The sequence below is a fragment of the Callorhinus ursinus genome, unplaced genomic scaffold (assembly GCF_003265705.2).
Source record: "Callorhinus ursinus isolate GAN/ISIS: 27379988/994484 unplaced genomic scaffold, GSC_fseal_2.0 scaffold61, whole genome shotgun sequence".
NCBI lineage: Eukaryota > Metazoa > Chordata > Mammalia > Carnivora > Otariidae > Callorhinus > Callorhinus ursinus.
Genome location: NW_027397123.1, coordinates 270,348 through 284,182, shown reverse-complemented (window position 1 = coordinate 284,182; position 13,835 = coordinate 270,348). Strand labels below are relative to the sequence as shown.

At 49.5% G+C, this 13,835-nt stretch overlaps 1 protein-coding gene across 2 annotated transcripts; it reads right to left on the bottom strand.

Annotated features, from left to right (window-relative positions):
* Positions 1-306: 306 nt before the first annotated feature.
* Positions 307-12,581, bottom strand: BLVRB (biliverdin reductase B). Of its 2 annotated transcripts, XM_025854380.2 has the most exons (5): positions 12,417-12,578; positions 5,926-6,090; positions 5,700-5,789; positions 4,313-4,441; positions 307-569 (listed from the first exon to the last, which is right to left on the bottom strand). In XM_025854380.2, the coding sequence occupies exons 1-5, from the start codon at positions 12,493-12,495 to the stop codon at positions 412-414; spliced, it is 621 nt and encodes a 206-aa protein (XP_025710165.1). In that variant the 5' UTR covers positions 12,496-12,578; the 3' UTR covers positions 307-411. The 2 variants fall into 2 exon arrangements, with proteins under 2 accessions (XP_025710165.1, XP_025710166.1); XM_025854381.2 differs by lacking the exon at positions 5,700-5,789 and having other exon boundaries at positions 12,417-12,581.
* Positions 12,582-13,835: the final 1,254 nt, after the last annotated feature.

Genomic DNA, 13,835 nt, shown 5'->3' with positions numbered 1-13,835 from the left:
GGCTGATCACTTCTCCCCTCCGACTTGTTTGCTCCCCAAGCTGGGTCAGGTCGTTCTGTCAGCCCTCTGGGCTTCTTCCTTCAGAGCTACAGTCACTCTGCGTTGTCACTCTCACGGGCCGGGGTGTCTTCCTCGTTGGACTGTGAGATCTGCGAAGCCAAGGTCACCCCTTATAGTCCTCACAGTCCTCACCTGGTCTCTAGCACAGGGCCAGACAAGGACATGAATGAAAACCTTCCACAGAGGCAGAGAGAGACCCTGAACCACCCAGACAAAGCCAGACAGAGGAAGTCACAGAGTTGGGTCTTCTAGAATAATTTGAAGCTCTTGGCTCAAGATTTATTTACTCCTTTCCTCTGTTCTCCATTTCCCAGAATGCTGTCCTCCCGGACAGGATCAGAGCCCTAGTCTCTAGTCGTACTGGTGGGAGGGGTAGGTGTTGTGGCCATCGTACTTATCGGTGGTAAGGCAGCTCAGCATGAAGTGGCCCAGGTCATGTTTGGAGATGACCCTGGAGGGCCCTCGTCCATCCAGGGTCACTGTGTAGGCCCCTGTCAGCGGCTGGTCTCCTGCAAGGTAAGGACACGGGATGGGTGAAGCCCATGTCCTTTCCCCTTCCCACAGCATGTGACCACTCCAGGGTGCTTACAGTGTACCCAGCCCAGAGGGTATAAGAATCAATGATGTATGAAACCCTTACAAATGCAAAGGATGTCAATCTATACCCCTTACTTCATTCATTCGACAAATCCTTACTGATGGCCTATTAGGTGTCAGGTGCTGGGCACCCAACAAGGGACAAAACAGCCAAGAACCCCCTGCCCTTTGCAAGCAGACGTTCCCTGGGAGAAGGCAACAAATAAGAGAGTAAAAGAGACAATATGTTATAGGGAGAGAAATAAAGCAGGGACTAGGCTAGGAATGATTAAATAACTCAATGTTACCCATGGGCAAACTGAATCTGCAAGAAAGTCACTTCCCAGGGTTGCAAAGGGTGACTTCCCAGTGGCAAAGGCTATATTTGCTCTGGGTCCTTCCGTCTGGAGGCATAACTTGGCCATTAGGAGGGCACCTATTGGCTGCATTATGATAATTAAAAATCTCTGACAGGGATCAACTTAACTGAGGGATCGAATGCAGCCGACCGGTACAGGGGCAACCTGGAATAGTGTGCAGTAAGAAACATACACCCCTCACCCAAGTGACATTCCTGCCAACAATGTTTCATCTGGGCCTGAGAGAAAACAAGCAGAGAAATCCAGAACGTGAGACATGAGATATTCAGAAAGACACCTGGTTTGGTTAATTTTATGAGACATTTTAAAGAAGAGAGATGGAGGATTGTTCCAGATTCAAGGTGACATAGCAACTAAACACAGCCCATGATCCTTGGTCAGATCCTGATTTTGTAGGGAGGGGACATTGAAAAAAATATATATATATATTTTTAAGGATTTTATTTTTAAGTAACCCAGTGTGGGGCTTGAACCCACAGCCCTGAGATCAAGAGTTGCAGCTCTTCCAACTGAGCCAGGCAGGCACCCCACTATTTCTTGACAATTGAAGAAATTTGAATATTGAATATGGAATAGACACTAAATGATGTGATCGAGTTAACATCCATTCCCTTGGTGCATTAATGGTACACTGGGCCATTCCCAAAGATTTTTCTTCTTGGGAGACACCTATCAAGGTTCTAGGAGTGGAGTGTGATGATGTCTGCACCTTACTTTCAAATGGTTCAGCCAGAAAAAAAATTAAAAAAAATATATATATACACACACACACACACAAAGTGAAATAAGTCAAGCAGAGAAAGTCAATTATCATCTGGTTTCACTTATTTGTGGAACATGAGGAATAGCGTGGAGGACATTAGGAGAAGGAAGGGAAAACTGAAGCGGGGGAAATAGAGGGGGAGATGAACCACGAGAGACTATGGACTCTGAGAAACAAACAAGGTTTTAGAGGGGAGGGGGGTGGGGGATGGGTATTAAGGAGGGCACGTACTGCATGGAACACTGGTTACTATACGCAAGCAATGAATCATGGAACACTACATCACAAACTAATGATGTACTGTATGGTGACTAACGTAACAATAAAAAATAAATATATATATACACACACGCTATAAAATATATATATACACATGTATTCATATATACACATCAGAGGTATGCATGAAAGATAAAGCAAACGGCAAAATGTTAATTGAATCCAGATGAAGGGTTTATGGATATTCACAAAGCTTTAATTTCTTCAACTTTTCTGGAGGTTTCAAAATTTTTACACACATACTACCAAAAAAAGAAAAAGAAACTGAAGAAAGGTACTCTGTGTTTTTTGATTTTTTTTTTTTTAGATTTTATTTACTTATTTGAGAGAGAGAGAGCATGAGCAGAGAGAGGGGCAGAGGGAGAGAGAGAAACAGACTCTCCACTGAGCAGGGAGCCCGACACAGGGCTCAATCCCGGGACCCTGGGATCATGACCTGAGCTGAAGGCCCAGATGCTTCACTGAGCCACCCAGGCCCCCCTGCCCACCTTTTTTTTTTTTTTTTTTTTTTAGAAAGGTACTTTGTGTTAAATAATTTTTAGGCATGATGTCTCTGGGCTGCACTTCAAACCCCGGGGGTCAAGATATGTACAGATGTTCTGTAATATGTGCTCTGTTCAGAGATGACAAAACCAAGGTTCAGAGGCCACGGGCCTGAGGTCCCCACGGTGCCAGGGCTGGGATTTTCACCCAGCTCCACCCCCACAGCCTCACTGCCACCGACTCAAAGCTTAGGATTCTGGTCCCAATAGGGCCCTAAACTGAACCCAAACACTGAACCTTATTTGACCCTCTAGAAAGTGTGCAGGCCTCCTCCTGTCAGGGGCCCCAGGAGGCAGAGGGCAAAGTAGAACTGCTCAAAGCAGGGGGTGACTGAGTGGCTCAGTGGGTTAAGTACCTGCCTTCAGCTCAGGTCATGATCTGGGGGTCCTGGGATCGAGCCCCGCGTCTGGTGTCCTGCTCAGCGGGGAGTCTGCTTCTCCCTCTCTGTTCCCCACCCCGACGCCCCCGCTCATGTTCCTTCTCTCTCTCTCTCTCTCTCCCCTCTCAAACAAATAAATAAAATCTTAAAAAAACAAAACAAACTGCTCTTTCAGTGAGCAGGCAGACATGAAGGAGATACAAGTGCCTGGCCTTTGGGCCTTTGGGCTTCTGCACCGCTGTTCCCCCTCATTCCAGTCCTTTCTTCCATGGACATTCATCTGCCTCCTTTCCTCCTTGCGCGAAGCCATCTCTTTAGGGAGTCTATGCTCCATGAATGGCTCCCCGTTACTCCCTTCTCTGTGCTTTACAGTTTCTCCATTCCCTGCACCATACCTAACAGGAAGAGCATCCAGCTTCCTCGTCTCCCTGCCAGAAATGTGAGCCTCATGAGAGCAGACTGTGTCACCAGGCTCTATAAGGGCACACACTCCGTATGCGAGAGACGTTTGTTGAATCAATGAATGAATGTCTCCCTGTGTCTGTCTCTGTGTGTCTCTCAAGGAGAATTCTAGACCTGGGAGAAGAGGACGTAGGTGTAGTTTACTGATCCTCTCCACAACGCCACTGGGAAGTGTGGTTCCCCTGGATTAGTTCATCCAACATTAGCTCATATTTACTGAGCATCTACTACATGCTCAGCCCTGTTCTGGGTGCTGGGAACACAGCTGTGATCAAAACACGACAAAATCCATACCTTCAAGGAGTTGACATTCTAGTGATAGAAACCCACACTAAATAAAGGAATCGGGGCGCCTGGGTGGCTCAGTTGGTTAAGTGGCTGCCTGTGGCTCAGGTCATGATCCCAGGGTCCTGGGATCGAGCCCCGCATCGGGCTCCCTGATCGGCGGGAAACCTACTTCTCCCTCTCCTACTCCCCCTGCTTGTGTTCCCTCTCTCGCTGTCTCTCTCTCTGTGTCAAATAAATAAATAAAATTGTTAAAAAAAAAAAAAGAAAGGAATGATATGCTCTGTGTGGTGAAAGGTAAGTCCCCTTCCCTTGAATATGGGCTAGGCCCAGGAACTCACTAATAATAATAATAATAATAATAATGGTGGTTGTTTTACATTTCTAAATTTGGGGTGGTTGGTTCAACAGAGATAGCCGCAAGGGTGTTAGAAAGCAGATAAAATCAAGCAAGAGAGGGAACAGAAAGTATAAGGGGAAGGTCTGCAATTTTATACTGGCCGGGGAAGGCCTGGCAGATCTCCCCAGCAGATAGGAGGGCGCAGGCTGGTGGCGACCCTGCCGCCAGGTCCCAGCCCCACTCACCTATGTGTGGTGGCATCACGGCCACGTACTTCAGGCCCGATTCCTGCAGCACCTTGTGCATCCGGATGTGGTCATTGGTCACATCCTGCAGTCGTGGGGGCACCTTGGTCGGGTCCCACAGAAGGAAGGCTGGGGGGAGGACACAGGGCACAGTGAGCGAAAGCTTGAGGACAGACTGGCCAGGCCACACAGCCTGCTGGCCTTATGCCAGGAGAAAACCCTACAGGGGCCCTCCACAGCCTTCTAGCTGTCCCAGCCTCCTGTCTTTCTGACGGCCACACAAGGGCTGACCACTTCTCTCCCCACCTGCTCCTGTCCAGTTACCTCCTACCTGGCCCGTGGGAGCAGCCTCCTCTCTGGTCTGCCCATCTCTGTCCCCACACGCAGCCAGATGGGGCCTCTGACCCCAGAGGGTCAGAGCTCATCTGCAGCTCCGTATCACTCGGGGTGAAAGCAGAGTCCCCATCAGAGCCCACGAGGCCCCACCGCCTCTGGCGCCATCAGCCCCCTGACCGCGGCGCTCAACACTCTCCCTTTCACACACACTGCTCCAGCCACGCTCCCACCTCAGAGCCTGCGCAACTGCTGATCCCTCTGCCCTCCCTCAGGTCCCTTCCCTTCCTGGGGAGGATGGAACCCAGAGGCAAGGCATGGAGGCGGTGGAAACCAGCCATGAGCTGTGTGAACTCAGGTCAGCTGGTGGGCCTCCCTGTGCCTCCATCGCCTTGCATAAGAACAGCTACTATTAGCTGAGCACCTACTATGTGCTGCTCTCAGCATAAATACTCAGAATTTGGTGAGGATTAAGTGGCATTCATCCTAAGGCACTCAGATGGTGCCTAGCAGACGGTTAAGTGCTCAGTAAATGCTGTTTGCATTAACGGTTCCGGTTATGAACACTGTACCCTGTGTTTTGGATTATTCGAGGCAACCAGTTATTTAATGTGGCTCTCCTCGAAAATGGGGAGCTCTGTGAGGGTAGAGACCCGGTCTGTGTATGCCTGGCGCTGTCCTTTCCTGCAGGAGGCTCTCCCTGTCCCTCTCTCAGGCTGGGTCAGGTGCCACCTCGGGGCTTCTCCTGTTCTGGCCCTGATCCCTCTGTGTCCCTCCATCTTGGCCCCGACTACTCTGGCCTATCCCTGTGCAATGATGGGTCTATTCACCACTTCCCTCCCATGTACGAGACCCGTGAGTACAGAGCCCAGGGCTGTACTGGTCACCACTGCGTCCCCAGCATCACCCAGCAAGGTTCATGCATACCGTTAGTGCTCAATAAATGCACAGGAACTTGGGATGGCTCCAATGCCACCTTGCAGAAGCCCCTTGGCTGCCTGTCCAGTACCTACCCTCCACCCTTCAGCCCCATCCCTATGACCCCACCACCCACCCGAGGTGCAGGCCACGACCTTGTCCACGCCATGGGCCTTCATGGCCGCCACAATGTTCCGGGCACCCTCGGACATAACTGTGGTAGGACCTTAGAGGGGACAGAGAGTGGCTGTCACTAGCAGGCGGCGGTGGTGGCTGGGGTGGCAGGGGTGGGGCTGGGGGCGGGGGTGGCGCTGGGGGCCGAGGCCCAGGGGTGGGCCGTGGGCAGAGGGGGGGCTCAGTACTGAGGTCATTGCGGGTGCCCAGCAGCACGATGACGGCATCCTGCCCAGCCACGGTCTTGTCTACATCGGCCGCATGCAGAACGTCACCCACTACCACGTGGGCCGGCTTGGGCCCCTCTGGGGGCAGCCTGGAGGCGTCCCGCACCAGCACTGTCACCTCATAACCTGTGGGCAAAGAAAGCAGAGAGGCAGGTCAGTGGGCTTGCGGGCTGGCACCCCCAGGCTCCAGGGGCTGGGTCCTAGAGGGTGCCACGAACCCCCAAATCCACCCCCCAGGTCCCCTGCGGTGGGGCAATACCTTCATTCCAGTTTATAAACAACCTGCCTCCAATGGCCTCCCCGCCCCGTACTCCCCAGACTTCTCCACTCTCCAGCAACTAAAGGGTTAAAGCCTGGCATCACACTGGCCTATGCCCCCCATCCATGCTCCTGGAGGAAACTGAGGTACAGAGGAAAACATGAGTTGCCCAAAGGTTGCCCAGTGCTGGGACTGGTCCCCGAGGCTTACTTCTGAAGGGCTGGGCCCGGTCTAAGTGGTCATTAAAGATTTTGAACATCATCTTGGTATGTCCCCTCCCAGAGAATTTTGAATGAGTCTGTGTCCCCACACATACACATCCAGTTTAAGTTTCACAACCAACACATTTCTTCCTTTGTTCTAAACACTGGCAAAGGATGTTAATGTTTGGGTGTATGCAAATGATGATATAAAAAATTATTAATTGTGATCTCTGTTATGGACTAAATGTTTATCACCGCCCCCCATCAAATTCATATGCTAAAGCCCTAACCTCCAACGTGATGGTATTTGGAGATGGGGCCTTTGGGAGGTAATTAGGTTTTGATGAGTCATGAAGGTGGGGGCCCCATGATGGGGTTAGTGTCCTTACAAGAAGAGGAAGAGGGGCACCTAGTTGGCTTGGTCAGTTAAGCATCTGACTCTTGATTTTGGCTCAGGTCATGATCTCAGGGTCGTGGCATCGAGCCCCAAGTCGGGCTCTGCGCTCAGCATGGAGTTGACTTGAGACTTTCTCTCTCCCTCTCCCTCTGCCCCTCCCCTGCTACCCCCTCTATCTCAAATAAATAAATAAAATAAAATTTAAAAAAAAGAAGAAGAAGAGAAAGAGACCAGAGCTCTCTCTCCACCAGGTGAGGGCACAGCAAGAAGTCCGCTGTCTGCAATCCAAGAAGAGGGTCCTCACCAGAGGCCAAATCTACTGATACCTTATCCTGGACTTCTCAGTCTCTAGAACTATGAGAAATAAGCATCCGTTGTTTAAGCCACCAGTCTATGGTATTTTGTTATAGCGACCCGAGCTGACTGAGACAGCCTCTAAGTATCATTCTTGGGATAAGTGACCCCGAGCGCCTTCGAGAAAGGGCTGATTGCCAGCCTGGGGCAGAGAAGGACAAGATGAGCCTGGAATATCTTGTGCAGTTGGCTGCTAAGGTAGTGCTTAACGAATGATGCCATTCGTTATTTCGAATACAGATTTAAATGTAGATTTAAATAATGTATCTAAAGGTTTAATGCGGTCAGTTGATTTTTGGCAAGTGTGCCAGGACAATTCAAGGGGGAAAGAAAAGTCTTTTCAACAAATGGTTCTGGGGCAAGTGGATATCCATCTGTAAAAAGAATGAAGTTGGATTCCTATCCCACACCATATATGAAAATTAACTCAAAAATGATCAAAGACCTAAATGTAAGAGCTAAAACCATAAAACATCTTAGAAAAAAACATAGGTATAAATCTTTGTGACTTTGGATTAGGCAATAGTTTCCTAGCTATGACATAAAAACACAAGCAACAAAAGAAAACATAAACACACTGACATCATCAAAATTAAAAACTTGTGTGCTTCAAGGACACCATTAAGGGGCGCCTGGGTGGCTCAGTCGTTAAGCGTCTGCCTTCGGCTCAGGTCGTGATCCCAGGGTCCTGGGATCGAGCCCCCATCGGGCTCCCTGCTCGGTGGGAAGCCTGCTTCTCCCTCTCCCACTCCCCCTGCTTGTGTTCCTGCTCTCGCTGTGTCTCTCTCTGTCAAATAAATGGAATCCTTAAAAAAAAAAAAAGACACCATCAAGTAAGTGAAAAGATAATCCATAGAATGGGAGGAAACTTTTGTTAAGTCATACATCCGATAAGGGACTTGTATTCAGAATATATAAAGAACGCCTACAACTCAGAAATAAAAAGATAAATAACCCAATTAAAAATTGGGCAAAAAATCTGAATAGAGACTTCTCCAAGGAAGATACACAAATGGCCAATAGATATGCAAAAGGATACTCAACATCACTCGTCAACAGGGAAATGCAAATCAAAACCACCATGAGGTACAACTTGACACCCACTAGAATGGGTGATAAAAAAGACAGACATTAAATGTTGGCGCACATGTGGAGAAATTGAAACCCTCATATACTACTGATGGGTGTGTTGAATGATGAAGCTGCTTTGGAAAACAGTCTGGTAGTTCCTCAAAAGGATAAACATGGAGTTTTCATATGACTCAAACTTTCCACTCCTAGGTATGTGACCAAGAGAAATGAAAACACATGTTCACACAAAAACTTGTACATGGAAGTCCACAGGGGCATTATTCATAATAGCCCCAAATGGAAACGATCCAATGTCCCTCAACCTCATGGATAAATAAAATGTGGTCTATCCATACAATGTACATAACAGTACCCAGCAATAGAAAAAAAGGACATATTGATACATGCTACAACACCGATACACCTTGAAAAAATGTTCTTTGCTAAGTGAAAGAAACCAGGCACAAGGAACCATATAGTGTAGGATTCCATTTATGTGAAATGGCCAGAACAGGCAAATCCGTACAAACAGAAAGTAGAGGAGTATTTGCCCCCTGGGGGAGGGGTTGAGAACAGAAATGGGGAGGGGATGACTCCTAGGGATTTCTTTTGGGGATGATGAAAATGTTCTAAATTAATTGGGATAATGTCTGCACAACTCTATGATTAGGCCAAAAAGCACTAAGCTGTGTACTTTAAGTGGGTGACTTATATGGGATGTGAATGAAATCTTAACAAAACAAAGCTGTTATAAAAAGTAGGAAACTAAGACAAACAAATGAAAAGTTTGGGGGAGTGCCTGGCACAGGAATGAATCATATATGGGTGCTGGCTGTTACTACTCTTTTTAATCGTCTCAGAATGTTATTTCCTGGGGGCCTGGGTGGCTCAGTTAGTTAAGGGTCTACCTTCAGCTCAGGTCATGATCCCAGGATGCTGGGATCGAGCCCCACATCGGGCTCCCTGCTCAGTGGGGAGCCTGCTTCTCCCTCTCCCTCTGCTGCTCCCCTGTTTGCACTCTCTCTCTCCCTCTCTGTCAAAGAAATAGATAAAATCTTAAAAAAAAAAAAAAAAAAAGACTGTTATTTCCTGTCCTGCTTTAGGCCTCCCTGGGCTCCTGGCCCCTGTCTCAGCCCCTCCCATCCATATTCATGTGGCAGCCAGACAGAGCTTTCCACAGTTATATTGGAGTGCCCTCCTGTTCATAACCCTCCCACCAGTGCCCTGAGATGAAGTCTATGCTTCTCATGACAGCCTTCCAGTCCTTTGGGGTCTGGCCTCTCCACCTCTCCAGACTGTGCTGGAACCACTACCCTCTTCACCCATTGCACCTCTTTCAGTTCATCAAATGCATCATGTCATTTCCTGCCCCCTGGCCTTTGCACGTGCTGCACCCTCTGCCAGGAGCACCCTTTATCCTTTCCCCGGGCCCCCAGGTACTTGGGTGTCCTCTGTCACGGTCCTACTTACACTGCCCTGGAATATATCAGTGGCCCTGCAGGTCTGGGGACATTGTCATATTCGCCACCGTCTCCCTGGTGTTTTATAAACACAAAAGCGCAGGCTTTACTGCTCCATGGACCTGGCTGCCAGCTGTGCCACTTACTGGCTGAGGAACCACAGGAAACACCTTCCCTAATTGGACCCCAGTCTCCTCTCTAGCGTGAAAACGGTAAATCCCAGTGTCCCCATCCTGTGTGACCACCTTTCTTAAGGGAATGACCCAAAACCTGTGTTGTACTCTCACACATCATGGAGCAGCGGGGGCTTCCAGGGTGCCAATGTGGGCATTGGTTAACTACCAATGGTTAAAACGGACCCTAGTAAATTCTGGGTATTCCAGGGGAGAAACATGTCCTCCTGGAGAGTGAGAGCTTCGACACAGGCTCAGTACAAGGGTGCCCATTAGTGTTCTATTTTTGCTGATTAGTGACATATATTGAGAACCTCTTATAGGCCAAGTGCTGTGCTAAGTTCTTTCTACAGACGAATGGTATTTTTTTTCCAAAAAAATTTTTTTAACACAACCCACATTTAAATGTAAATTTCAATAGCCACATGTGACTAGTAGGCTACCATACCAAACAGTAGTGTTTTAGAACTCACAGATTTTTACCTTTGGAAAAAAGAGCATTTGGAAGGTACTTCCAAACTTCTTCTGTGTTTGTTTTTTTTTTTTTTTTACAAATTCCTTACTTTATATTTTTCTCTTAATTTTTTATTTTGAAAAAAATTCAGACATCTAGGAAAGTTGCAAGACCGCAATTCTCATGCTTGCTTTTGCTTTATCTTTCTGTGTGTGTATATATAACGTATAACATACATAATTATAGATGTGTGTATATAAATACATTTATACATATATAATTTTTTTCCTATTTGAGAGTAAGTTGCAGAGATCATGCCCTTTTTAAGCTTTTTTGATCTTAACCCTCAGTACAAAATGGATTTCAAAGCCTAACCCAGGATATATACAAATCCGCGCATATATAACTGAAAGAAGGTTCATAAAACCAATATTCAATATGCGATACACTCTTACACCTTTATGACCAATTAAGTATATTTCAAAACTCACTATCACCCACAGTTGGAAAAGCACCAGATTGCAACAACCATGCCCATTTTGAAGATGGAGAAATTGAGGCAATTTTAGACAACTAAGCCAGGATCACACGGCTGAGTTCGCTTAGCCTAGAGAAGGCCTACTGAGCACCAACTATATACCGGACACAGTTCTGCACATTTTCCATATATTATCTCATTTAATCATTGCAAGCACCCCAGAGCAAGCGCTACTAGTTTTATTCCCACTTTGCAGCTATCTAGGCACACTGATGACAAGGCATTTGACCATGTTGGTGGTAAGTGGCAGAGCTGGGATGTGAATGTGGGCAGGCCGGCACCAGCCTATAGAATCACCGAGGTAAATAAAATCCCAGCTCAATCAAGCTCTTCTTTTTCTGATGGGGAGAGTGAGGCTCAGGGGCTCACTGTGGCTCTGGAGAAGGCAGAGCCTCCCCTAGGCCTCAGCTCTCAATTCCCTGGGGTGCAGTCCCAACTGTGACCAGCAGGGTGGACAAGCCCAGTTCAGTGGAATTCAGGATTAAGGGTAAGGTAGTCACATGGGAATCCAGATCCTCATGGTGACTCAGCACCTCTCAACTTCTCCCTCTTCCTTCCTCCCCCAGAAATGCTTATCCGCAAATTTCTTCCCCCCCCCACCCCACAAATCAAGATCCTCACTAGGTCTTCTTGGAGAAGGGGTGAGCAGTGGGCCTGATGAGGAATTGTCAGGCAGAGTCTGCAGAGGGTGGGCTGGGCTACAGGGTATCAGAGAGTGGAATCCTAGCAGCCTCCACCCCTATGGGGCACCCAGATAGTCAATATCGTCAGAGGCACTGAGGCCAGCAAGGGTGGGGTCCTATATCTGGAAGTCCCAGGCCCCGCTAGGGGTTGGTGAAGTCTAGATGGTGGAAACAGGGAGGATGCGGGATGCTTACCCCTTTCTTGAGGCAATTGCGAATTTCCAGCTCTCACCCACTTTCCCACGACCAGCGCCCAAGCCTTCACCTATGTCTCCGCTATCCTCTTTCCATTAGGTGCTCACAGCAACAGGCCCCCCAGCCTTCTCGACTTCCAGCCTTGCCGCCCAGGCCAGGAGCCGGTGGACTTTCGGCAGTTAAGAGCACAGGCTGGGTTCAAATCCCAGCACCACCACTTTCAGCTGTCTGATATTGGGCAAGTCACTTTCTGGGCCTCAGTTTTCTCTTCTGTCCAGTGAGGTGATACTAGTTCTTACCGCACATGAAGAGCTGTAGGTGCTGGGAGGCAAGCCGCTGCCTGGCTGAGTAAGCCCTCGCTACGTGCGCTAACCACCACCACAACTACAGTAACAACGTTTCATAAGAGCACTGTATGTATTTCATAAGAGCAACCTGTCACTGGAGTCCCCCTTGCCTCCCAGGACCAATTCCTAGTCCTTGGACTCACATAAAATTGGACCTCACAGCGTCCCCCACTTCTGACCCCGTCGCCACCTGCTTTGCTCCTAGGTCACAAACCAAAGCACTGATGGCCCAACCAGCCTCCCCCGGGTCCCAGGAGGCCCCTTCCTAATGTGCTGCATGTGCACCCCGTGACATCCCCCGCCCACCCCAGCTCATGCCTGCTTGCACCGCCTGCGCCAGGGTGGTGAGCCCGGTCCTGCCCGTGGCGCCGAAGATGGCAATCTTCTTGACGGCCATTCTGCGGAGTCGTGGGGGTGCGAGGCCACGGAGTTGCACGACGCGCGGGAACCGACTGGCTGGCTGCTGGGCCGCCCTCTCCGTCCTTCTCCGGTGGGAGGGACGGGGCGGGGCAGGCACGAAAGGCCACGCCTCAGCCTGCCTCTGGGCCCAACAGGCCACGCCTCTAGCTAGGAAGAATGCGGTGGGCGGGACAGTAGGCGGCACGCCTCTGCCTGCCGCCCAGCACCGCCCCCTCCGCCTGCCACTTAGACTGGGAGGCGTGGCCTATATGGCCAACTGGGAGGAGCGTGGGTGGACCCGCTTCCCCGCCCCTGCGCTCTAGCAGGGGGGCGGGGAGAAACGCGGGCCACGCCCACCGACCTCTCTTGGCTCACGCCCCCTCTCCTAGTGCCTCACGCTGACCTGCGATTCACACTGTACCCCAAGGCCTTCTGGAAGCTACGAGGGAAGAAAGTGAGGGAGGGTGTGACACTGTATGTGTATATGTGCCCGTGTGACTCTGTGGGACTGTGTGAGTAACCCCAAGGGAGAGCAAGATTGTGGATGACACCATGTGCCATCCCCTGTGTGTAGCGCTATGTTGCAGTAGGGGACTGCGTGTGACACCACGTGTGGCAAGCATTGATGCTGTTCTTTCGTGACCTTGTGGTGCCACTGTGGATGGATGACACTGTGTCCATCTGTGATGCTGTATGCATCCATGAAGCTGGGGGATATGGTGTGGGACATGTGTGAGATGTATTTTATGGGAGTGTGTGACTGTTAGACAGTGACAGTGTAGGACACCCCACGTGTCATGTAAGGATGTGTGACTGTGACCCTATTTGAGTGTGTGGCTGTGGGTGTTAGCTATTTGTGACCTCTTGTGACTGTATGATGTATGAGTGTGTAACAGTGCAGGATGTGTGACACGTGAGTGTGTGACTGGTGTGACAAGCTTGAGCGTGTAAAAAAGTGTGTGACACTGTGTGATTGTGAAGCTGTGTGTGACCTGTGAGTGTATGACACTCCTTGTGACCCCACGGGAGTGTGCGACAGTGTATGACATACATACACTGTGTGCGTGACACAGCGTGGGTGGTGGTGGCACTATTCAAGTGTGTCACTATGTGTGAGGCTGTCGGGCACTATGCCAGTGTGGGACCCCATGTGAGCGTGTGACTGCGTCTGAGTTTGAGTGTTTGACTCTGTGTGACCCCGTGGGGGGGGTGATACTGTGTGAGTGTGTGGCTGTGGGTCATGTTTGCGAAGCTGTATGTGACCCTGTGTGTGTGTGTGTGTGCCAGTGTGGGAGTATGTGACCCCGTGAAGGATGCGTGGCTGTGTGTGACGCTACC

Bases quoted from the DNA above. Each gene is read 5' to 3' on its own strand.
- BLVRB (XM_025854380.2), bottom strand. From the start codon at position 12,495: ATGGCCGTCAAGAAGATTGCCATCTTCGGCGCCACGGGCAGGACCGGG. The intron at 5,790-5,925 runs GTACTGAGCCCC...GTCCCCTCTAAG, and splicing joins GGGCACCCGCAATGACCTCA to GTCCTACCACAGTTATGTCC. The intron at 570-4,312 runs GTGAGTGGGGCT...CTTACCTTGCAG, and splicing joins CGTGATGCCACCACACATAG to GAGACCAGCCGCTGACAGGG.